Genomic DNA, 26,213 nt, shown 5'->3' on the forward strand with positions numbered 1-26,213 from the left:
TATGCTCATCACTATGCTTACTGAAGCTTAAAAGAGCAAAAAGATGCCTATGGTGTGGCATGCATTTACTTTGTTATAGGCATTAATGAGCTTTCTGAAAGTGTTTTCTTTTCAGTCCTCCATACAGAGCTCACGGGTTCCAGTAGAACCCAGGAGGTTGGTGATGCAGTAGACAAAGCTATGCTGTGAACCACAACATTTGTTCCATGTGTTCACTGAGGTCTAAGCAAAGTGCTGAAGAACTGATCAAGATGTGCAGTGAACCTTTTTCAGGTTGAATTCCACCAAACTCATAACACGCTGTTTGGTAGTTTTCTCCAAAGGTCTGAGTTTTCATTTACTCACCTGATAAAGACAATAAGATGCAGTCTATAAAAAATAAAAGAGGTGTCAACGTAAATATTTTTTGTTCTTGTTTAAACACTGCCATAGTCGTTTAATAATTCCATTCCATTCAAGTTAGAGAGAACATGAAATGATTTCAACTTAAAGGCTAAGATACTGAAATACTGTTTTCTAAATAAGGAGTCCTTGTCTCCAACCTCTGCTTTAGCACCACGTATTTTCTTCATTGTTTATATGAAATAGAGAAATAATTCTTAAAGCAGCCGGTCTTCTCTCCAGATGACTGTAACAACTGGAAAAGTATAGTAATAGTTTCTCTTAGCTCTCTCTGTGATCTGGGACTGTTCTAGTGGAATTTCTAAACTTTGATCTTTTTAAGTTTGAAGAGGAGTTGTTTCTGTTTTTGGAAGGTTATATTTTTAGTTGAATGCTGCAACAAGTCTTTTGTGATTTCAGTGCCAAAGAAGAAGATTTGGTGGGCAGGAATATCATCCATGTGATCTGCTTGTTATTTGATGGTGGAATTTTATCAAGGAGTTCCCAGGAATCCTCTAAGAGCTGTGCCGAATTTGGATGGGTTTTCTGCTTGTGTGCATCTGCCTCATTACATTGCCAACAGTCCTGAAATTCTTGGGAGGACATTCATCAACAGTATAAACCCATTTATGGCAGCAGAGTTACAGTAGGAAGAGATTGGGTCTCCTTCCAACTACCTGTTCTGTCACCAAACTGTCACCAAAATGTTGGTTTTACCAAATTATTTGTCTTTTGCTCAGCTAGGATATCTGTTTTGTCTGAAGAAAAGCAACCAATTACTCAAAGTAAGTAGAGTCTTTAATGTTCAGATATTATGTAGACATATTTAGATACAAACCATAGTACAACGGTACCTGTACGGTCATGATGGGACCTGCACATAGCCCCCTTGTCCCTGTTCCTGGGAGAGGAGCCCAAGCAGCAATGCCCATGGGGCACTCCTACCAGAGTAGGTGCTTGAGGACCAGCACCTCAGGGAACAGTCCATAAGAGCTGTGTTCAACGGGGCACTGCAGCCAGAATTTTCAGGGTGTGTATGGTTCCCTGAGATAGCAATTCAGTGACTTCTTGGAAAGGCTGGACCCTATTCTGTTCTATAGGTAAAAAGCTGTTGCTAATCAAAATGTTTGAAGCATTTGAAGAACTATCATCATCTTCCCTATCCAGATGGAAAAAGATAATGAAGCATGCAGATGAGTGTAGGAAATCACCACCTGACACTCAGCTAATGAGTAACTGAGCTGGGAGTGGGGCACAGACATATGGGTCTTTGCTCTGAACAGGCATGTGTGCTTCAGTACATACAATGGTGATAAGGGCACATATCTCCTTCTGAAGGAACAAGGGCTGCATCTTTCAGATCTCCTTTAGAGAAGGGAGGAGACCTCAGCAGGCATCTGCCTTATCACATGCAGAAGGTAAATCAAGCTAGTTTCTTTTTCATAGTCTCGAGGGATGAAACTTCGAGCACAGGATTTCCCACAACTGCCTCTAAAAAGTGCTCAGACTTCCTCCTTCTTTCTGTATGACCATGGCTGCACTGAAGAGCTCCCGTCTTGCTGAACTGAGATTGCAGAATGGTTTCAGCCATGAAAATGCAGCATGTGGGGAATACAGGAGGACCAGTATGCTCCCATTGAATCTTTGGTAGATGTTCTTCCATGGCAGTTAATGATTATGTTCCTGCCTGAACGGGTGATCTGCAAGCAGCTTCTTGTGTGAATTAAGGGCTCCAAACTCTAACTTAAAGTAAATGTTTGATACGGGAGCACTGGGGAGAAAAAATAAAAATCTTGTGAAGCTGTAGAAAAAAGAACTTGTTCATTAGCACAACTCTCAGGGAGCCACCTATGACCACCTAACAAGTTTTTTTTTTCAAGTTGTATGTGATTTAATTAAAAATGGTCCTGTTAAAAGCTGATGGATAAATGTTTCTTTCTAAATGACTACATTTTGAACAGTACCTAATTTCCTATTTTTTTTTTTTCCTAGACTCTACTCTAACCTGTACTCCCGGGCTTCTAGTAATTCTTCTTACCGGCTGTCAGAAATGAATCGGCTCTTAATTCCTGGAAAATAAGCAGGACACAGCGGAGACCATGCTGTTCCAGCTCTTGATTTAATAGAATTCTTGGTTTCCTTTATGGTCCCTTGGTGTCCCCGACTGAAGAGCCTTCTCCATTCCTGCTTCTTAGAGTTCAATATCACATCTTGACCTGAAAGCCCCATTGTTGATATCCTTTGTAGGTAAATTAAAATATACTCAGCTGGGAAACCTGCTGGTTAACCCTCTTGTGAGACCTTTTTGTTCAGTGCTTTCATGCTCTCAAGTTGCATAGAAAATGTGCACTAGGTGATTGATAATATGAGATTGCAGCATTGTGAATTCAGGAAAGCACTTAAGCAAATGGTTATATTGATGGCAATGTGATTGCAGACATGCTTAAATGAAACTCATGGCCATATGCTTTGCTGAACTGAGTACTTTCTTGGAACAGCTAAATGAAGATATAAAACTTGGAAAACAGATATGCACAAACAGCCCCCCCCAGACCTCCAGAACCATTGGTATCTTCATAATTCACGTGAAACAGTTATGTCTCAATATGCACTCATAAAGCAGCATACTTAGCAATGTTAAGAGGGATGTTAGTATTACATTTCAAGAGCTTGTTTGCACACATGCAGATACGCATGATGTTGTTGCAGTGAAATGGAGAGGATGAGATAGCTAAATACCAGTGTGTGTTTCAAAAACGGTCAGTGAGAGTGGTGGCATTCAGAGATGAATTGTTCCGGGAGAGCCCTGTGTATGATTGATATTGTATCTTTTAAGTACTGATTAAGGAGAAGGGAACCATTCATTTGGTGCTTAGAGGGATCTCCAGTGGGAGGGGAAATATTCAGTAAACTGAATAAATTTGTGAAAAATTCAAAACTACAAGTGACACTTCTCAGCCATCTCCTTAATACTGAAAAATAGCTTATAAGTACTGTAACAATATGAACTAAAAGTTTTCCTTTGGAAAATAGAGATTTAAGATTATGATTAAATCTGTTGTAAGGAAAAGGCAAAACCTAATTCCATGTTAAGATTTCATATTAAGATTATGATTGAAGACTCTTCCCTGTAAGCTCTTTTCCATGCTAATCTTTCATCTTTCTCTTACGATTTTGACATTTCTTGTTAGAATCCCATGAAATCTGTTTATATTAATATTAGAATTAATAATTCATGGTTCATTCCTGAAAAAGTTTCAGTGATCATAAATTTGATTCTCTCTTAAAATTATTTTAATAAGTATTTTCCTCATTTGGGAACATGTAATGACTTTCATGGGGTGATTAAAGCAGAAATGATAGACAATGGAAAGGTTGCATGAAGGTTCTAGAAATAATGATATGGAAAAAGAACAGAATAAAACTACTAAGTCATGCAGCACGGACAAATGTACTGTCAGTTTATTGCTGTTTTTCTCTTATTTAGAGAACGTACTGAGCAATAGTGAACCAAAATATTATTAATTAACTAGCCATTCCTTGGCTACAATAACCATAGTAACTAATTTTATCCCAAAGAGTTTCTACAATCTGCCTGTAATTATGTATGGACCTGCCATTGGTAGATTGGTTAGCAAACAACGCAATGAGCTGATAAGAAGAGAATAAAGCATTGACTTTGAGTTTGAGCTTTACAACTAGGAGAAGCAGATGAAGGAAGCAGAGGGGCTTTAAGGTATGTCATCTCATTTATTGTATCCAAGTTACTGGAGACCTTTACTTCACTGCTGAGTACAAGCCACACAGCAGAACTTTTATAAATTAGAACTGTTATAAATTATAAATCCATGTTTTTGAAGTCTCAGGTCTTGGGGGAGACCATGAAAATGAAAAAGCTGAAATATAATGCTCTGGTTGTTTGTGGGTGGTGGGAAGAGTTTGATGACAAGGACTTTAATAATATTCTAGTTTTCAGAAAAATAACTGTCACTTGTTAGGGCTCCTAGTGGACCTGTATTCTGACAATGATAAAGGAAACGCAGGAGAGGAACTGCTGGAGTATCATTTCTTCATTATAAAGAAGAGGCCTTAAATATATACTTCCCAATACACAGTGTAGTTTCAGACTTTAAATATGGTATTCCCTGGGGAAGTAACAATAATCATTAAAATGGCTAACAATTTTGATATCACTAGAGAAAATGTGAATAGCGTTATGCAATTTAGAAAAGCTTTTTAAATCACTTAAATAATTTTTAAATAAGGAAAAGCACTTTTATCTAAGTATTGCCTTCACTATTCTGGGGATTGTTGATGTTTCAGTATTGCTTTTCCTCTCCATTCATTCCTGTGGCTGTGGGATTTCCAGGAATAGGGATGCTGGAACAGGGATGCTGGTGGGGTGAGCGAATATATTTGTAGGAAATGAGAGGTGATGAAGTGCAATAGATTTAGTGTTATTTCTCTCTCTCTCTCTCTCTCTCTCTCACACACACACGCACAGACACACACATTTTTACTAAAGTATTTAGTAAAACTCTTGACAGTGTTTTCATGCTAGTACAATGCACACATATTCCTTCACTTTCTTAGTTGAGCTAAAAAGAAGCCATTTCTCTGTATTTAAGGCTGTTTTACAAGGCTAAATGTTCATAACCAAAGGTAAAATTGCTGCTTCCAGTGTATATTGATCTGGATGCTGGAGACTAGTTTTCATTAGTTTTATTGTTGGTGTGCAATTCAACATTAATAGTACCGTGTTGTTCTGTGTGTGGGGCTGAGCAGCTGGCTCTGCAGACAGCACACCCTCCTTGGCACAGCACGCCGTGCTCCCCTGTGCCTTGCAGAGAAGCGATCCTGGGAACAACACAGGTTTTAAACAGCAGTATAAGACACTGACTCCACCTACATTCTCTCCTTCATTTCAGTTGTGATTTCAGCAGCTGTCAGAGTACCTCTTGTGGTGGTTTCTTCTGTCTTGACTACTCTGCAGTATCTGTGAAATCCCACAGGTTTATAAGCACACTATTTTCTTCCCCTTGAAAAATAAGTAGCTTACCCTGGCTCCTATGGCTAGTCTTTGCCAAGTGTCACAAGTGTTATATGCTATTAGATCTCATTAGTGTTTTTTTTTTGTTAAGTACCTTCTTTCACAAACCAACATCTTCCTTTATAAAAGAGGAGGTAGTATGTGTTTGTTCTGAAGAAGGAAATAAACCTTTCAGAATTAGAAAAACAAACAAAAAAATGCACAGGGATTTGCTTTTAGTTTCTGGAGTTTCAGTAAAATGTAGGAAACTTCATAGTTACTCTCAAGTGAAAACTCTTGTTTGTGAGTACTTAAAAGTGGTTTACAGGGAATAAAACACATTTCTTGGTGATTTCTCATGAGTGTAATAATGTAGTACTCTCTGCTGTGTGAATTATCCTGAATAGGAGATTTATTTTTAATCCCAATATTAGGTGACATGTTTTAAAAACTAAAGAATGTATAAACATACATTAATTAAAATTAATTATGTAATTTATAGAGTTTTCAAAGCTATTACTTTTGTTTTACTTATGCCAATGGTGTTACTCTGTGCCTAGATGGGCAAGAGGAATTTCAGTGGTCTGGAAACCACCCTGATTGCCCTCTTCTGTCTGGTGACAGTGGTGGCCATTGTCCTCATTGCGCTTTTAGCATCAGGACAACCTGGAGTCCAAACTTCAAGTACTGGTAAGTACTTGCCTTTTGTATTACCAGACGAAAACTCTTCATCAGGAACTGCTCAGCTCTGCTTGCTGAGGTGATCATGAATCCCATGCAGCTCCAGGAGCTGCCTCTTGGCATCATTTAAATCACCATTGAGTCAGACTTTTCAAAAAGCATTGACGTTCAAATAAAGAAAAAAAAAAAAAAAAAAAAAAAAAAAAAGAAAAATGGTAGCATTGCTCTGCTCTTCTTTTTAAAACCAACATATTTCCTGTAGCTTTCAGTGTTACAGTTATATTCTTAATGGAGACTTACTGTGCTTTTGTCTGATGATCTAATTCAAGCTAGCTCGATGAGCAGTATTTCATGGGAAGGAGCATACATAAAAGCAGTTACACACCACCATTAAAAAAAAAAAATAATAAAAAATCCTTCTGATTTTAATTCGGTGTATTTTTTTTACAAGAGGAGATGCATATTGAGTTATATGACTTACCAAAAATAGGATTACTCTATATCTTAAGAAATAAATTTATCAGTGTTGCCCGTATGTGCAGAAATTGAAAATGAAGCTCTCCTATCTTTATCTGGAATGTGCAATGTTTCAAATGTAAGGTAAATCACAGTAGCAATATTTTAAATTCATTTGAGTCTATTTTAACGTCTAGAGTTTCCAGATGGTGTGAAATATTTAGCAGAAGTACTTAATGATTAAAGAGGTAATACAGATATTCCTAAATTTTGGAAATCCTGTTAATGACCCCTTATTTTATTTCTCTAGCAGGATTTACGCCAGTATGTCCGAACATATTAGAAGCAGAGAGAATTGACTGCATCCCAGATCAAGTAGCAACAAAGGTCTGAAAACATTCTAGAAAAAAATACAAAATAGATTTTTTCATAAAAAGATTAATGTTTAATTATGAAAATTTACTTTGTCTCTACTATATTGGTGATTTTGTAACTTGTTGTTGTTTTGTCTCTGAACATCTGAATGCCCTGCGGGGAAGCCTAACTCCTGTATAACCAATTTAACTTTTTGTCATATGGTCTGATTTTTCTAGCTAGTGTGGCAGTATACTGTAAAGGGTTGAAGGCCACGGCCAATATACTTCCCAGCAGTTTGGCTTTGTGATAAGTGAGAACAAAATTAGGCAACCAAGAAACAGTTAGAAAAATTCACTATTTTCAACAATTTTTCCTAAGCAATTTATTTTTGGCTGATGGTCAGCTATTAACATTTACAATAAAGCATATTTTAGAAATAGGTCAAGATTCACTTTACACAGATGAACATTTTATAATGCAATGAACACTGCCAATTTCCTTTCAGAACTGATTTCAATCTCACTTTCTCTCTTTCTTGGTTGTTGTCTCTAATCTGAGCAAGCACAGAGTGTAGAAATTACCTTCTTTCTTAAGAATCCATGAGTAAATTTTCCAGTGAAAAATAGCATATTAATTTTTTAGTCCTCTCAAATGCAGAACATTTTTGTGGTGGCTGTTATAGGAAGGCTATTATTGAGGCTATTATTGTTATCACAGAATCACAGAATAGTCTAGGTTGGAAGAGACCGCCAAGATCACTGAGTCCAACCTCTGACCTAATGCTAACAAATCTTCCACTAAACCATATCCCTAAGCTCTACATCTAAAATTTATTTTTATAATCATTATTATTATTTGTTTTATGATGGATGTTCTTATTTTCTGATGGAATCTGATGGGTGCCTGCCATCTTTCTTTTCTTCGTGGGGTGCAGTTTATGAGAAAAGACAGAGAGTATATTATGATATGTGATACGTCATTCACAGAGGTATAAAAAAATGATTAATCAACAGTCTCAATCTCCCAGTGAATTCCCAATCCAATTCCAGAAAGGACAGTTGTTAATGCTACTGTCATGCCACGGTTTGTATTATGATATATAGTTCAATAAAGTCCTGCAGGTTAACAGATTAGTAAAAGCTCAACTCACAGTAAGTTCCTCTTCTTTCTGGTTCCATGCCCCAGGAGCAAGCACGCCACAATAGATGTCTTGCAGATCACTTTAATCTTTAATTACAACCTTTGAACCAGTCACCCCACATTAAGTGCTGCACTTATCACAACAGAGGAAAATAGTTTTGCTCTGGTAGCAACTGCAAGCCTTTTTGTAAATCTGACCTTGTCTTTTGCCCTTGGTGATTAGGAATAATTAAAAATAATCAAAATACAGTTACCGGAAAAAAAAATGGGGGGCCAGATGCAGATCTGAACACATGGGTACATGCTCTGGAATTAGAGGTAAAATAAATGATTCCTAAATCTGCCCTTTCCTTAGTTAATACTAGGCAGCAGATTTCAGAGGAAAGTTAAGGATCACCTTTGCCTTGAGCAAAGCTGAAGGAAGCCTGACACAAGCCAGAGTCCCACCCTGGTGTCTCTTCATTCCTTTATAAATTTTCTCCTGCAAGATTTGTTGTCCTTCTTTAGACTTATTCTAATACTGCAACCAGCACAGCTTTAAACCTACAGGTATCTGCTTAGGAAAAAACTCTTCTGTAGTGGTTTCCATTAATGGTTTTCAGAATAACAAGCATCTGGGAATATCAGGCTTTCCCTAAACTCATGTAGCATGTTAGCATCTGTCTTGATTTCTTTATTCACTGACGGTGTCCTAGATGAAGCTAGGATTACAGAATAGAAAGATAGAAGTATGGAAAGCAGGTGGGTATTGTTTAACCAACCACAGGATTGCTGAAGATAGAAATCCTGAAAGGAAGTAGGCATTTATTAACCATTCACTGCTGTGGAAAATTGTTGCAAAATTTTATTAGACAAGGAAAAAAAAAATACTGTAAGCAGAGCTAGTATTGACCAGTCTTTCAATGATACCTTTGAAAACTTGAAGGGAGACTGTATAGCTTGTTGTTGTTTCAAAACTATCTTGCTTGCACAGGTTTGTTTGGGTGCTCAGAATAGAAATGTTTTAGTTCAGCACATAGTTTAAATATTCCTGTAGTCCTTGGTGCTGAGTTCAATGTTCAGAAGCCATCTCATTGTGCACCCCACCATAAAACGTCTCCCTGTATCCAGGATTTTTTTCTAATTAAGCTTTGACTTTCTTTCTGATTTTATTGCATATTGGTATCTATTATGCTGTTTTTATAGCTCAGAGGCTGCTATAACCTCCCATCTTTATTTATATTAATGATAACTTTTATCACAGCCTCAACAGTATCTTTGTTTGAACTCTGTTCCTTCCTCTGTATCAGGTGTAACCAATCTTTTACTTCTGAATTTACTTCCTTATGCAGCAAGCTCAGGGTGCCACAAAAATACAGGAATGTAGCTTACACATCTGCTAGAATAAGATCTAGCTAGAAGGCCATCACTGCACTGTAAAGTAACTGCAGAAGATAATCAACGGGTGTTCATGAGAAGTAGCTGGGAAAAAGAAATTCATATTTATAAATTTGGGAAAGGAGATGCCAAACTATCAGGCATTAGGATAATCTGTTCAAGCTATTTTGTGTTGCATGGGGTAGCCACAGGTCTAGGAAGGGATAAGAAGATTGAGGTAGTAACTCTGTTGCTATGTGTTTAGGATACTTCCCCTAACTACAAGGGAAAAGAAGTAAATAAAGTTTCTTTGCTCTGAAGAACAAAGCTGCAATCTCTGCAGTCATGAAAGGAATGGGTGCTTCTTCTCATTTACTTTGAAATAGTTCATAACCTGGGAAGTAGGAAACTCATGGTGAGAGTTGAGAAGGTGGAAAATGAGCATGGTGTTTTACACAGGCTTAGAAAGTGCATTGATTTGTGGATCATGGGGAAGAAATTGAGTCACTGTATCTCTCTTCCAACCGTGTTTTTGTTTGAAAACTAATGAAAATGACAGGATACATGTTTTCTAATGTGAAGAATCCATGACAGAGAGACAGACATTTATCTGTGTGGTGAATCTTGGTTTATCTTGAATAGTTTTGTGGAGATTTCTGTGCTCAGTCCAATTACTATGTGATAAATGCATAAAAATGTCTCGGGCCAGTGAATCTGTGAGCTCCCTCTGTGCTTTTCATTGACACTTGTATTATTTCTGCACTGGACCTGGCTTATTTTTCTCTATTCAGAGACTGTATTTGACCTGTACTGACCAGGTTGAGCTCTATAACCCAAAAAAAGAGTGGCACATGCACCAGCAGCAATAGTGATTTTTGCACATCTCCACCCATATCCTACTGCAGAATATTTTAAGTAAATATGGCACATAAAATAAATAAATAAATATTTGAACAAAAACAAACAGCTTATGCTAGCACACAAGCGGAGAGAAGTCTTGAAGACTTATGTGTTGGATTTGGGTGCCTGAGATAACTCATGGACATGGCCCTTTGCTCTGAGTGGAGCTTCTTGTATCACTGCTGCCCTTCTCCCCAAGTAATTTGTTGTTATTTTAACATGCAAAAATGTGTGAACACTTATAGTGATCTATTACTCAGATGTTATCTTAAAACATAAAACTCATGCAGGCGATCTGTGAATAAGTTAATTTATAACAGCAAAGCAAAGGTATTCTAGTTTATTGGAAAGCTGAGACATAGTGTAAAGGTTGATACCACTACACTGAAATACATGTTTTGAACAATAGGTTTAATTGCTCAGTCATTTTTTTTTTTTTTTTTTTTTTTTTAAGTTGATTTATCTCAATATAAGGTTCTGCAGAAGCAATCTTAACATTTCTGTAATTGGAGAATTATGTTAAAATACTTATTCTGCACCTGATTATCAATGGTGCATATGTGGATTTTTTCCAACCAGATGTTTACTAGACATTAAGCCAACCATAGATTTTATCCAGTCTCCAGTGTCCGTTGGTTTGTCTATACCACATCTGTCACAGCTCAAATGTTTCAATATTTTTTTACAGGTTCATTTGCCTGTGGTTATTCTGGTTTTAAGAAAAAATAATGTCTAATAAGCATGCTTGTACTCTGACTACAGAAAGAAAAAAAAATATGTTTCAAATTGACAATAGATTTTCAGAGAAGGAGTTGGTCTGATTACACGTTACTAAGGTTTCTGGTGTCTGAGGCCAAATATGCTTCATGTGCACATTAACTGTTTTAGTATAAAAAGATTTATTTGTGTAAAATCAATTAATCTGTGCCCTTCATGTCATTGAATCAGAGTGTCTGCACCTTGCGTGGCTGCTGTTGGAGTCCCCAGAGTGATACCAGTGTGCCCTGGTGTTTTTTCCCTAGTAACCATGGGTACAAAGTGGATGGGTCTGTAAGATCAACTCAGGCAGGTAAGCTGTGATCAGAGTTGCCCTGTTTTATGCACTTGTGGATATCTGATTTCACACAGTAATGTTGCAATGTGTTTTTTCTTAAGGATTTGAGGCCACATTAACAAGGCTGTCATCACCTTCCCTCTTTGGAAATGATATCAACACTGTCCTCCTCACAGGAGAGTATCAGACATCAAATCGCTTCCGGTTCAAGGTTAATCTTTTTCATATGCTGTTTTAAGGTTTATGTTTTGCGCAAGATTTTAGGCTGGCTGTTACTGTGCAGTAAGTTTAGGAGGGCTCAATTAATCCTGCCGATGCACACTCATGACTCTCACTGAGAAGAGCTCAGCTTTGCCTTTCTTTGTCCTCTCTGCTGTTGCAATGCATAGGGTTAGCAGGGGTATAGCACAGTGGGATTTCTGCTTGAAGCAATTATGGGAAAAATCAACTTTTACTTTGTCCTTACTTTATTACCTATTTTCCTTATTATAGGAAAAGATTTGGGGGCCAGATGTATTTATTTCCTTTATGTATATGGGCTGGCCATATCTCTCAATCATTTTGTCAGATATCTTTAGGTCTTCCAAAGCTTTTTGTTCTTCATGGAAAAATCAGTAGTTTGTGCAGTGAATGTGGGGTATCAATGGGTTCTGGGGTCAAACAGGGCTCCTGTGGGAGACCTTCCTCTTGTGGTGAGTTTCCCTGGAAACCATGGAAAAACAGGGGCAAGTATAGTAGGGAAACAGTTGAAAATGTGTGATGAAAGGGGGAAGAGGAAGACAGAAAAGACTGTGACAGGGGTGGGAATATGCTAAATCAGACCCCTGTGTTAATGCTGGAAAACATTTGAATTAGACATTGGTTTTTAAAGGACTTACACTTTTTTTATTTTAATATGTGCAGATTACTGATCCTAAAACAAAAAGATTTGAAGTCCCCCATGAGCATGTGGGATCTTTCAGTGGATCCGCGGCCTCCAATTTAAACTACAAAGTGGAAGTGAAGCAGAATCCCTTTGGTATTGTGGTGTCCAGAGTGAGCAATGGAAAAGTTCTGTAAGTATCATTGGTATTTATTCTGGGTAACACTGATATCACTGCTTTTCTCTGAAAGTCCTTGTTGCTATATAAGTAAGGTATTCCCCAGACACCATGTGTGAAGTGCCCTCTTGGACGTGTAGCTACTTCTGTTCTTTTGACTGATGGACATTATGCAAGGGCTCTATTGTGAGGACTTTTGAAACAAATACTGTGATATGAAGAGATTTGTTGTAAAGGTTTTAGGTTTGGCTACCAGTTCTCTTTCCCCCAGTACTGGGGAAATCTTTAGAGCTATTTTGTTCCATCAACACGAGAAATCACTACTATCTGAAGACCTTCTCAGTTCTTCAAATGAAATGTGAATACTCTTCATTGCATCTTTTATCTTAGTTGTTGCAATCGTGCTGAATCCTTGAATCACCAAAACCAGGTTGCTCTTTAGACTTATGACACAAGAGTAGCTGTTGTAAGACAGTGATAAGTAAAATATTTGACGTACTTATATATTGAAAGTTTTCATCCCATTTGTTTCCTTATAATAAACTTAACCACATGGCTTTAAGAGGCATTAAAAGGGGGAAGTGTCAGGATGAACATGACTGTTAAATCAGTCAAAGAATGATTACCTGTCAGGGTTCTAGGATAGTTAAATTATCAGTGCTTCAAGTTTAATTAATTTGCAATTAGTTTTGTGCTGTTATTAGTATTGTTTTCTTATATAGAATCCTCTATAATGATTGATTTACAATTCTACAGAGCACAAAAAAATGGACATGGTATTCAGTAGTCTGTGACTGATTAAGCAAGTATATGGAGGGAAATAAGCATTCTAGTTCAAAAGAACCCTGTTGAAACATGGACGTTTTTCTATATTGCGGCCCCCGCGGGGGGGTTGGTGGGGTTAAAGGTAGAAAATGCAACCACTTTTATGAAATTTAATAAATTATAATGGTGCTCGAGGCCGAGTTGATGAGTATCTCAAAGTAAGCCAGTGTTAGCATGGGCTAAGACCAGCCCCTCAGATGTAAATCCTTGATAAAATTAATGCTTTTCCCTAACACTTAAACAAGCAAAAAAAAGAGAAAGATTTTTCTGGAAAGGAAAGAGTGAGGATCACTCTCATTGCGAATCACTACAAAAATCCTAATCATCCAAATAATTATAAAGCCTACTAGCTTACATTATGATTTGTTACACTAGAGTGTTCGCCCCCTGCATTAGACCTCAAATGAACCAATTACCATAATTATTTGCAAAACAATGTGAATGGCTGCTATAGCTTCACTGGAAATACAGACAGACTTTCTCACCCCAAAGTATTAGGCTCAGTAGAAAGCAAGCAGTTGGGCAAAATGGTGCTTATAGTCATTAAAAATGAACAGAAATATATGACATGAAGACTTGACCCTTTCAAACGTAAATATTTTTAACTTTAAAAAAGAGAAATGGTAATATGGGAAATTAAAATTATAGCAAGCCTGAACTTCCCCCCTTCTGTCATTTGTGCAATGTTTATAACTGATAATAAGCTGTATATTTACTTATTAGTTTTTAATGGTAAATTAATATTTTTAAATTAAAAATATTTTAATAGATTTCAATGATGGTAATACACTTATTCATGGTGATAAATACAGTGTATGAATACATCTGAAGTGATAAAGTCCCTGAAAATCAATGTGGTTGTGTTTGCATAAAGCTGAGAAAAAGTTGTCCTTTGACTCCTTCATATGAACATCATGATTGTTAAATGACACAGATATCACATGAAAATGTAACTTTAAAAATTTGTAATTAAAACTAGAGTGTGCAAATAAAAGCATATTACTTTGAAACTGTGTATAATGTTAAAACTTACTGATGTAGTTTGCTTTCTCAAAGTAAGTCATTTTCTCTGCTTTTGTTGGAAAAACTGTTTCTGCATATCCCTGTAAGCTCTTGTTTTAATGAAGCTGAAGATAACCTTCAGATCTCAGGATCAGCTTCTTTCCAATTGCTTTGTGATTTAAATCTGGGTTAACTCATAATTACATTCTACTTATGATTGTTTCATTTAAAAAATAATGAAAAGGTAAAGCTACTTCTGGGTAGGGGTCAATTTCCATCCATTTGCCAGGTGGAAATGTTCAAAGTCTTAGAGCAATAAAAGAAGAAAATGACGATGTTTAAGATCAATATTAATGAAATTCAATCTTTTGATTGATTAAAGGACTATTGTCTGACAGTAGGAATTACCTTGCATTTTACTCCTCTCTGCCTCAACACTGCTCAGATTTCCTCAGTTTTCTGAGCCCCTCTGTAGAAACAAGGAATAAACTTAGCTTTAGTTTAAGCCTTTTAGTCTTTCTTAATCTTCATTTGGGATATGAATTGTTTGTAATGAAAGGGATTGGTGAAAGATACAAAATTAAATTAACAGAAGAAACTTTATTAATTAAATTGACTTTTGCTGAGCAGATTCACAATTCAGTGCAAAAGATGTGGTGGTGGAAGTGGTGATTGTGAATGGATGTCCAAAAATGGATGGGCCACGGGCCACTTGTATGAGAAGTTTATACAGATCAATTGGTACTGCTCTTCTCATCCTGTGTGCAACGACATCGCTGTCTGCACAATGTCCCTCTCCGTGTGTGTCCCCTTTGGGCCTCTGGCTGGAGACCTGCGCCTGCCTATCCATCTGTAGCTGAAAGGAGTAGAAACAATTATTCTATCATTCTTGGTGAATTTTTTTTTTTTTTTTTCTTAATTGTTTCATCAGGTTTGATACTACCATAGGACCACTGCAGTATGCTGACCAGTTTTTGCAGCTATCAATCAAGCTACCTAGCAGCAACATTTATGGGGTGGGAGAGCATGTGCATAAACAGTACCGACACGATGTCAACTGGAAAACCTGGCCCATGTTCAGCAGGGATATTGGCCCCTCTGGAGTAAGGACTTATGTTATTATTCTCTATGCTTTGCAAATGAATTCTGGAATCCAAAACTGTTATGCAGTAGACATTAATAATATCCATTGAGTTTTTCCCCAAGAACTTCTCATGCACTGTATTTATTACTAAAAGCTAGATAGTACTGATGAGAGTTCCCTAAGATAGCCTTTTGTAAATATTTTTATTTTTGTCTTGATGTGAAGTTGAAAATCAGTTGCTAAAGATATGAGCATTCAGTTTCTACTGATAAGCAAAATAAATAACAATGTCTTAAAGCCTTGCTTTGTGCAGAGTTTGGTACACATGACACATGCCACTTCAGTTTAACAACATTGTAGTTTGGCAAATGATGGCAAAGTTCTCTTTAACATCTCTCTCTTTATGAGATAAAATATGTCTGTCAGCAGTTATTTGTGTCTGTAGTCTTTTTCCAAAATGATTTCCAGGGCACTCATATTTCTGATAATTACAGAAGAATCTTGCATCTGCACTGAGACTTCGTAGGCTTTGATCCAAGTTCTCCTTAACAGTGGTGCACACAGGCACATGGTGTTGGTCTGTCAGTTCCTCCCTGCAGTGATTTGCTCACAGTTATAATGAGTTTATGTGGGTTAAAATCAGGTGAGATGCTGATTCAAACAACAGTAGTCATTTTCTGCTTGTGGTAAACAATCAAATCTTATTGCTATACTCATTAATATATTTTGCTTTGACTAGGGAAATATTTGCTAAAGCTTGTAAGCAGTCAGTTGAGTTAATACTATGAAAAAAAACAAACAAACAAACAAAAAAAACACATTCAAAGCCCTACATGTCTAGTACAGAATCAACACGTGGACATTGTGCAGAAAGAAATCAATACAGAGCACGAGTGAAGGATTTTTTGTTAATATGAATATTTTTATGTGTTTTTTATTGATGTTCCTCACATAATTTATTTATAATTTGCCAGTAAGCCTCCAACAGACACCGTTTGTCAGTGTTACCTCAGTATAAGAAAGCAACAATCCATATAATTTATTTTCAGAGAGCACTTCAATGTTTTGCTGAAATTTAAGCTATACGAGCAGAAGCTAGGGGGAGAGACCACTATATGTGATTAGTTAATAATTTGGAATTAGGAACTCAGGGTTCAGGACCAAAATCTAAATTAGGTTAGATTTGTCTCACTACAAACAAGCTCTACTGTAGAAATCATCCCATTTATTTCCTATCTCTACTACAAGTTCAGCTTATAAACTGCCTCTTGTTAATGATTAGTACTTGAAAGTTTGAAGGTAGCTCTTATCCAAATGGCTCTCTTGAGTGTAAGCTGATTAAGTTAAACATAACAGTGAACAAAATCAAGTTAGGGTAATTTCACATTGCTCAGGTTCTCTTCCTCTTTCATCATGTGTTCTGAGTTTTCAGTTGCAGGGGTGAAACACAGCTATGACAACAGCTGTGAGATTTTATTTATTTATTTATTTGTTGCTATTAATAATGGAAAAAAAAACAACAGAATGGAAATAAAGAAGACAAGCGCTCTCCTATATTTACATATATTAGATGTAAAAAGTGGTTGTCTTGCAGTATTCATAGTATCATAGATGTGAGGTAAAATCTTGTACCACCTGTCAAGTTATATTGCCACTTGATGTGCACATATATTACACAGAAATAGTACTACAGTGTATACAGACTTGCCCAAAGTTCCTTCATATCTGCTTGTCTATGTTATCTCTGTATTTCAGGAAAGTTTAGTTTTAATTGAAAGCATCCTCATAAAAGAGAAAAATGCCAGGCAATAGAAAACAAAACTTCAGGAAAAGTGTCATGATATTTCTTTGTTGTTTGCTTTATTTTGAAAAGTTTCAATTTCTACCTATGTTATATTTTGAAATATCCCCAAAATAGTGTTATTAGATTTTAACTTCTCTCCTCTCCTCTTTTTTTTTTTTTTTTCTTTTTTTTTCCTCCTTGAAGTCAATGCATAACTTATATGGAGTTCAAACTTTCTTCCTGTGTTTGGAAGACGTCTCTGGAGCCTCTTTTGGTGTTTTCCTGATGAACAGCAATGCCATGGGTAAGACAACTGTCTCTGTAACTCTAAGTATTGCAGCTAAGTATCTCTTTAAATGATAAGCAGGACTGAGATCAAAATGGGGCTAATGTAAATATCCCTCTTAAAATCCCATTGCATTTAAAATCCTAATGAATGTTATCTTCAATTATCTGATGACAGTCACTGTAAGCATTTAGTAGTTTAGCAAATATGCAATGTTAGCAGTGAGTGACTCAGGGTTACATGCCAATTATGTTGGACACCTGAGTGTCAGAAACTTCTCTGAAGCCTTGCACAGCTCTGAGCAGATGTGCCGGATAGCAGAATCAGAGCGTAAACTTGGAGCAAGCATTACATGAAAGTAAACACCTTTTTGTCTTTGAAATACACATGCATATATGTATTCTTTAAGAAAACTATTCACTTCTCTTGAGTCTGGAAAGTTGTACTGAAAAGTTAAAGAAAAAGGTTGTGCCACTGGATTTTTTCTGCTTCTTTTCTCTTTGTGGGATGTAAAGAAATGCAAGCATGAACATGTAAAAGAGTCTTCTAAATACATTTCCCCTTCACTGCCAGTTCAAATAATGGTTTTCAGTTCCTTAGGTATTTTTTTTTTGTTATTGTTTTATTATTATTATTATTTATTTGTTTTCCTTAAAGTAAATTTTCTAGTCTTAAGTATTAGTATGACAAAGTTATTTTATATTTAGCTGGTATTCAGAATTGGGTTTGTGCATTCTTCTCTGGCAGAGTTTGCAGTGCAGCCTGCTCCAGCAGTGACCTATAGAACCATTGGTGGCATCCTTGACTTCTATATCCTCTTGGGGAACACTCCAGAGCAAGTAGTGCAGGAGTACCTGAAGGTACCTTTATATAAAGAGACTACACAGTGAACAGATCCTTAAAAGTGTTTGTTGTATTTATTTTTTATTTTATTTTATTATTTTATTTTAATTTTATTCCCTTCTTTATGTCTTTGCTATGTTATCTATTAACTGAAAGTGTGATTCACTATACATTTATTTAAGAATAACTTTAAGAAGTCTGTAGCTGCTAAGTTGATCAGTCTGTACACTCTGACTGATTTCCACAGTGAGCTAGAGGTGGTCTACACAGAGCAATTTATGTTTCCATGCTGAGGTTTACCCTTGCTATAAAGACAATTTCTTGTTCATATGGCAGCATTAGAGGGTTGATATCGTGCTTACTGATACGTCATGACCTTCTGGTCATTAGATATCACAGACATAATTTCTTGTGGTCCGATCAGCCTTCAGTGACACCTTAGAGAACAGACAAGTAACAATGAACCCAACTTCATTGTCACAATATATTTGCCTTTCTTAAAAGGAAACATATACATATATATATATAAATATAGTTGAAGGTAGATAAATATATACATATATATATATATATGAATGTTGCATTTAGAGTGCACTGCTCATTTTACACACTCAAGCTTAGTGTATATTATTGAAATGGTTTGGGGCACTGAGGTGACACACAGTGTCTGCTAATGGTGCCACTAATAATTTTACTCTCAACTTGCAGCTTGTGGGACTGCCATTGTTGCCCTCCTACTGGAGCCTGGGCTTCCAGCTCAGCCGCTGGAATTACGGGTCCTTGGATGAAGTGAAGAATGTTGTGGAGAGGAACCGTCAGATTGACCTCCCTTATGTAAGTTCAGGGTTTGAGGAAGGCAACAACCCATCAAGACAGAGTCCTGTGGGAGAAATTACCCAGAGATTACGACTGTGGTGTTCTACTGCTAGTTCATTTCAAATCAGTTCAAAATAATAAATTTCTAATAAAATACCAAACATAGACTTCTGGTGTCAAAAGTTTTTATGCTTTTTAATGGCATAGCCTTTATCAGAATGGGACACGAGGGGAGGCTTAATTACAATAAGTTTTATCTGCCCACTTTATTGTAATATCTTTTCAGTTATATTTTCAAACTATATCTACTTATTTTTTAGTGTTAGTTAGTGCATTGAAATATTTTTTCAATGTACTGTGGACAGTTACAGAACCAGAGATTACTTTTAGTTGATAAGCAAAGGTAAGTAACAAATAAATTTTAATGAGATTCCAGATTATAGTAGTCTGATGGTGTACAAAAGATGAGTACACCCTATTTTTAAGCTAAGAGTTGAGGAAGAAATGTTTGGATTTAAAGGGTATCTCTAGAAGTCAGGTAACTGCAAAGAAATACCCATTCATCCAGGGAATAGTAGAAAGGATGCCATTACACGTTCATTTGAATTCTGATAATGTGAAATACAGTTTCTTTAAGGCACAAAAGATGTGTAGGTACATTTGGACTATAACTGTGAGATATGATTCACATATTGCAAATGGTCCTGACTGCATATTTTCTGACAGGCTGCAGTAAAGTCCCAAAAGTAAATTCACTTCAGGATGAGCAGGAATTGTCATAAGAAATTACATTGTAAAAATATACAAAAAAAAAGAAAAAAAAAAGTCTTTACATGTTACATCTCATGTTTAAGCTGAACTCTTTTCTCTTTCAGGATGCTCAGATCACCGATATTGACTACATGGAGGACAAGAAAGATTTTACATATGACAAAGTGAAGTTTAAAGATCTCCCTAATTTTGCATCTTATCTGCATAACTATGGAAAAAAATATATTATCATATTGGTAAGAATTTAAGTATTTCTTTTTGTCTTGTAAATATTATCATTATACTTTTCATATTTTTATGCAATTTTTAGACTTCCTGCTTAACTTTCCACTATAACTCATGGAGTGTATCTTGGTTTCTTATTATTGTATTTTTTTAAAAACTTTTCTAGGATCCTGCTATTAGCACAAAACCGCTTTCTGATAATACTGAATATGGAAGCTACACCAGGGGACAGTCTAAACGAGTCTGGGTTAATGAATCAGATGGAATAACACCATTAATTGGAGAGGTAACACATTTTTATGAAGTTTAAACATGGTCAATTTGGCCAGAGGGTTCATTTTAAACTCGCTTCTTCCAGTGAAATTACCAGCCAGTGAGAACCAAGTTTATAAGGCCCCCTTTAACATATGATACATTTCAACCCTTCTTGACTAATTTTTATACAGTTTTTTACATTATGTGTGTCTATTTTTGGCACAGTCCTGGTTTTTATTAATACAGGTTTTAAGGAAAAGTAAAAGTACATGCCCTTTATAGTAGGGGGAAAAAAAAGCACTTACCAGCCCTGCCAACCTATTGAAAACTTATGCAAGAGAAATGATATTCTAATATGCCACTACTTCATTTGATTTTATCAGGCATCTCACAATGATAAGAACAAAACAGATTTTATATATATATATATATATTATATATATATATGGAATTCAATTAATGTAAATCTGGGATCTGGAGGCTCTGGTTGACAGTAGGCTCACCATGAGCCCACAGTGCAACTTGGCAGTGAAGAGGGCAAACCGTATTCTGGGGTGCATTAAACATGTTATAGCCAGCCTGTCAAAAGAGGTGATTATCCCACCACATTTAACATTGGTGCAGCCTCATCTGGAATACAGTGTGCAGTTCTGGGCTCTACAATTTTAAAAGGATGTTGAGGTATTTGAATGCATCCAGAGAAGAACAAGAACTATGTTTAAAGGATGAAAGAAAATAGAAGGCATGTCCTTTGAGGAGGGGTTGAGGACACTGTGTTTGTTAAGCTTGGGTAAGAGGAGATTGAGATGTGACCTCACTGCCCTTTACAGCTCCTTGAGCAAGGGAAGTGGAGAGGTAGTGTACATCTTTTCTCCCTGTTGTCTACTGACAAGACACATGGGGATGCCTAAAAGCTGAATGAGGGGAGGTTCAGACTAGGTATTAGGAAAATCTCCTTTACCACGAGGTTTCTGTGACACTGGAACAGGCTTCCTAGGGAGGTGGTTGATATGCCATGCCTGTCCATGTTTCAGAGTCATTTGGATGCACTTTGGGTCTGACCCAAAGTAGTCTGACAGTTGGACTTGATTACCTTTGTAGGTCCCTTCCAACTGGAACTAGTCTAGTCTAGTCTAGTCTACTTTGATACATATCCTCATATTCTTACATGTACCATAAAAGGCATTGAAGAACAAGAGGAAGACAGGGCTTAAAAGAGGAAAAAGTTAGAAAAAATCCTTTTTGGTAGAGAATTTTGGTTTTGTTCACATTTTTTTCAATGCTTGGCCTAGGCCTGGTTTAAATTATTATTTGGAAAACAAAACAAAACAACAACAACAACAAACAAAGGAAGTTTAATGTATTTTCACCTTCTTCTAATACAATTAACAGTGTAATCAATTATTTCCTTTTTAATGTTATAGGTGTGGCCAGGGGAAACTGTGTTCCCAGACTACACCAACCCAGACTGCACCAGCTGGTGGGTGGAAGAATGCAGAATGTTTTATAACACAGTGCCATACGATGGAATCTGGATTGTAAGCAATTCTGAACTTTCATTTTAAGATAGATGTTTATCAAGTTCAATTTGCATTGAATTTGAAAATAAAGTTTACTGTTAGTAGCCTGAAATCATTGCAAGATGTTCACGTATTTTGCTGTTAGATTTGCAATTCAAATTTGATATCAATTCAAATTTGATATTCAAGCCTTCTTCCCCTTAGCCTTTTTCTGTTATTCCTACTTCCTTTTACATAAAAATAAAGAACTTTTTTGAAATAAAGCAAGAATCTACTGAATATTTGGACATGCATTTAGCAAGCTATAACGATTTTAAATTAACCTCTGCGGCGAAGTTACAGACCTTTAGTTGCTACATGATTGAACGTGTAGCTCTCACTTGTTTTGCTGACTGTGGTTCCATCAGGTCAAGCTTTCAAGTGCAGACTGCACAGCTGTCTCACAGAGAGCAAACAATTTGAGTCAAGGAAACTGGTCACTAGATTACAGTGCTTTCCATCCTGACTTTGTTCTCTTCTTCCATTTATGGTTCTCCTTCACTTATAGTGCTGCCAGGTGAAATATGCAGGGAAGAAAGAGAGCTAAGTTGGAAAACATAATGGTTTGGAAAATATTATAAAGGAGATGTTTAAGAAATCTAGTCAATTTGTATATTTTGACAGATATCACAGCACATATTTGCTGGTTCTGCATTTCTCTTCACACTCACGCTCCCTACTCAGGACATTAACTTGACTAATGAGTGGAGTCGGTCACAGGAACAATATACACACGAGCACCTTCTGGAGCTTCATTTTCTATGGTTGGATAAGAAGTAGCTCTCACAAAATGATGTTAATCAGAATAGAGAATTCCGCCCAACAGTAAGACCTGTATTAATACAGGAACAGATCAGTTCAATATCCAAGTGCTATTGTTATTACCTAAATGTATGGTACTAGTACTAAGTATTCCTTAAAGGATAACAGAATAGAACATGAAATTTTTGTTAGGAATGTATAGTTGAGGAAACCTTATTACAATCTGAATCTGTGTCTTACAGTCTGCACCTTACCTTTTCAGGACATGAATGAAATATCCAACTTTGTTCAAGGCTCAAATAAGGGATGTGCACAGAATGACTTAAACTATCCTCCATTTACTCCCAGTAAGTGTATCTTCTTTAATTATAGAGAAAAATATTAAAAATATTTATTTACAAATTACTGTGCAATTGCCTACAAGGATGCAAAGTGAATTTACTCCAGTTCTTATGGATGGTGTATGAATATTCCGATTGAGAGAAAATACAGGTGTGCCTTGGCTTGATTCAAAAGCACAGTTCATATAAATCAAGAGAAAAAAAATGTGTTTTTACCACTTTTCTAATGATTACTGAATATTTTTGCTGCCTTAATTATCCCTGAAAATATATTGGTGTTCTTTCACTCAGTAGTTTTGCATTTGTACACAGCACTTACATGGAATTCATAATTGCTATTAAGTACTAACTTCAAGAAACCATTGCCATCATATTGTCCAATAGTGACTCAGAAATTTAGGGTGCCGCTCTACAGTTCTTTGCATGGGTAAACAGTCAGTTGCAGGACAAATGCAGCTGGACCAAGGTTGAATTACAGTCAGTTTGAACCAGTGCTTAGTGTGTCATTTTACTGTCAAATTTGGAAGTAAAAATGTTATTTTCTCTGACCTCAAACACAGATGAATGATTCAAATTAAACAAAAAGTGTTTCCATCTGTTCTAGATTGCAACTATTTAGTATCCCCAATTCTAATTTAAGATGGAAAATAGGCAAGGATTACCTGTTCGTTGACTGAAAGTTAAAACTTTAAGTAATGAATTAGCTTTTGGGAGCCTCTTCAGCATTCACAGGCACCAGGTAGCTCACAGAGCAAATATGGGTCACTTGTGACCTTACAGGCATAGTCTACCACCTTACAGTAAAGCGAATAGTCAATACAGAGAATGCAGAGTCTGCTTACACCATCCTGTTTCTCCCAGACATATGCTTGGGCTCACGATAAAACTGACGGTGAGTCCACTTATGCATAGGTTAATTAAGAGAGGTGCCAGCAGAAAGCACTGGCACTGAAGGGATTAACTGTGGTTACCATTTAATCACACCTAGGCAAAGATAAAGTGTTTGAGTTAACTATTTTATGCACTGAACAAATTGATACACATTTTCCATAAGTCTACTAAATTCCACTCCCTTAGCAAAGCTGCATTTCAGGAGCTGTTTGCAGTAATGCATGACTTTTTTTTTTCTATTTGTGTGTTGATTGTCATGTGGTCTACAAAGCTCAAGAGCAGAAAACAGCACCGTTGGAGCAAAGTTGAATAAAACCAGCAGCCAACAAAATAATTGTGTTCTTGTAGTAGTAATAGTGATATTTGTTTAATGCAAACAGTGAATTTGTTTAATGGAAACATTAAAGAAAGAAAGGCTTCAGTGTCATGAATGTACACTAAATAAAAGGTTGGAATATTCAGAATCAAAGCATGCTTTAAAACTAAAATCTATGCTCCTTTATTGAAGGTATTCTTGATAAACTCATGTTTTCCAAGACACTTTGTATGGATGCAGTGCAGAAGTGGGGCAAACACTATGATGTCCACAGTCTTTATGGATATTCCATGGCCATATCAACAAACAAGTAAGGAACACATCCTAATATCTTTACAAAAAGGTTTCAGGCTTGCATCTTCCAAAATAGCAGCTTCTAAATGAACCTGATTTCTGGACAAAATTACACTGTATTTAAGCCACTGCAACAAAAGCAAAATCTGCTAACTAAAGTTCTGGGTCAGGCATCGGTACTCAAAGACTTACAGAAGGGTTGTTCAAATTCAACATACACTTTGCTAAAGGATGTCTGTTTAATTGTAAAGGAGTCCAGGTCTCTGGGATGACTGATTATAGTAAATTAGTCTGTAAATCTGCTTTATATAAAACTACAGAAGCCTCTGTTATCTTCATTCTGCTGTATAGTTCCAGTCTTGTTTCATTTTCAGGGTCATCAAGACAGTGTTTCCTGGAAAACGAAGCTTCCTGATTTCGAGGTCTACTTTTGTGGGATCAGGAAAGCACACAGGACACTGGCTAGGAGATAATGCAGCAACATGGGAACACATAAAATGGGCGATACCTGGAATGCTGGAATTTAACCTCTTTGGAATTCCTTATGTATGAAATTCTAGCTTGTGACCTCTTTTCAAAACCAATGGAAAAACATTACCTCTTTACCTTTGTGATAATGGGTTGCCTAATCAAAGGCTATTTATATAACCATCTTAATTCTTCAGCTATGCCTTAATCCTCTTTAGGGATCTGGTGACTGATTTTTGGTTTAGGCCATGTGTTTTGGTTTCTGTGACTGTATGTGTATGGTGAGATGTGCAGATAACAGACATATGCCAAGCCACTTGTTACCTCTAGTATTTTATTCGTTAGTGATTCATGTGAAATACTTAGGTGTTTTTCTTTCCATTTTTGAATGAAATAGAAGCATCCGTTTATAAGTGAAATGACCTAATTATTCTTCAAGATTTAAATTTGTATGATTTGGCGTTGATTTCCCAACATATGCCTATGTGTACAAAACAGGAAGGTAAGGGTTAGAAAGAAAAAAGAATGATGGACAGTGCTAGGAGCCAATCAGTCGACTGATTGATTTATTGATTGATTTTGTACAAAGCCTAGTTAAAGGAAGAAAGGTACAAATGTTTTCAATGGATTAGTCACCCTAGCAAAAAAAGAAGGATGAATTGATACATCCCTTAAATGTTACGTCTTGCATAGATATTAGAGGAGCAGTGTACTCTCTATGCAACACATTCTGCTTTTATTTAAAGATTGGAGCAGATATTTGTGGTTTCTTTGATGACACGACAGAAGAACTTTGCAGGCGGTGGATGCAAGTAGGAGCCTTTTACCCATTTTCCCGGAATCACAATGCTGAAGGATACATAGTAAGTTGTACCTTCTCTTACAAACTGTTTTGGATTCCACTACCACATTTCATTTGATAGTATCCCTAATGATCATTAGCATCACTAGCAATTAGATAGCAGAGAAGTTTGAAACTGGCAGAACCTTGAGCTCTCTTTATGAAATCCTGCCTTCAAGAGGTTAAGAGGTTCTGCTTCTGAAGGGTTGGTTTTATGTACTTGAAGCTTCACAGATTTGGCAGTTTCATCACCGCTACTTGCCCTTTCCAGTGAGGGCAGGCACTCACTGCTCTGTGACCCATCAGCCTGATTCTCGGGAGCACCCTTTAGTGTGCACTGGCATGTATGCCCAGATGAAACCTGGGCTGACGCTGACATGCCCTCCTCACAGATGGACAAGGAGGGACTAGCAGTGCTAAGGGAGACTGGAGCAGGCCCTCAAGTCCCACCACCCAA

General features: G+C 36.6%; 1 protein-coding gene across 1 annotated transcript; it reads left to right on the top strand.

Annotated features, from left to right (window-relative positions):
* The first annotated feature begins 1,692 nt into the window (after window positions 1–1,692).
* On the top strand, window positions 1,693–25,835 carry SI (sucrase-isomaltase). Its single transcript, XM_035334795.1, has 17 exons — window positions 1,693–1,799; window positions 5,971–6,100; window positions 6,858–6,934; window positions 11,249–11,369; window positions 11,456–11,565; window positions 12,258–12,409; window positions 15,153–15,324; window positions 17,293–17,392; window positions 18,122–18,234; window positions 18,926–19,051; window positions 19,909–20,040; window positions 20,196–20,315; window positions 21,709–21,822; window positions 22,868–22,952; window positions 24,346–24,463; window positions 24,822–24,993; window positions 25,662–25,835. Exons 1-17 carry the CDS (start codon window positions 1,791–1,793, stop codon window positions 25,833–25,835), a joined length of 2,025 nt encoding a protein of 674 aa, XP_035190686.1. The 5' UTR covers window positions 1,693–1,790.
* Window positions 25,836–26,213: the final 378 nt, after the last annotated feature.

Source organism: Oxyura jamaicensis, chromosome 9 (assembly GCF_011077185.1).
Source record: "Oxyura jamaicensis isolate SHBP4307 breed ruddy duck chromosome 9, BPBGC_Ojam_1.0, whole genome shotgun sequence".
Lineage (NCBI taxonomy): Eukaryota > Metazoa > Chordata > Aves > Anseriformes > Anatidae > Oxyura > Oxyura jamaicensis.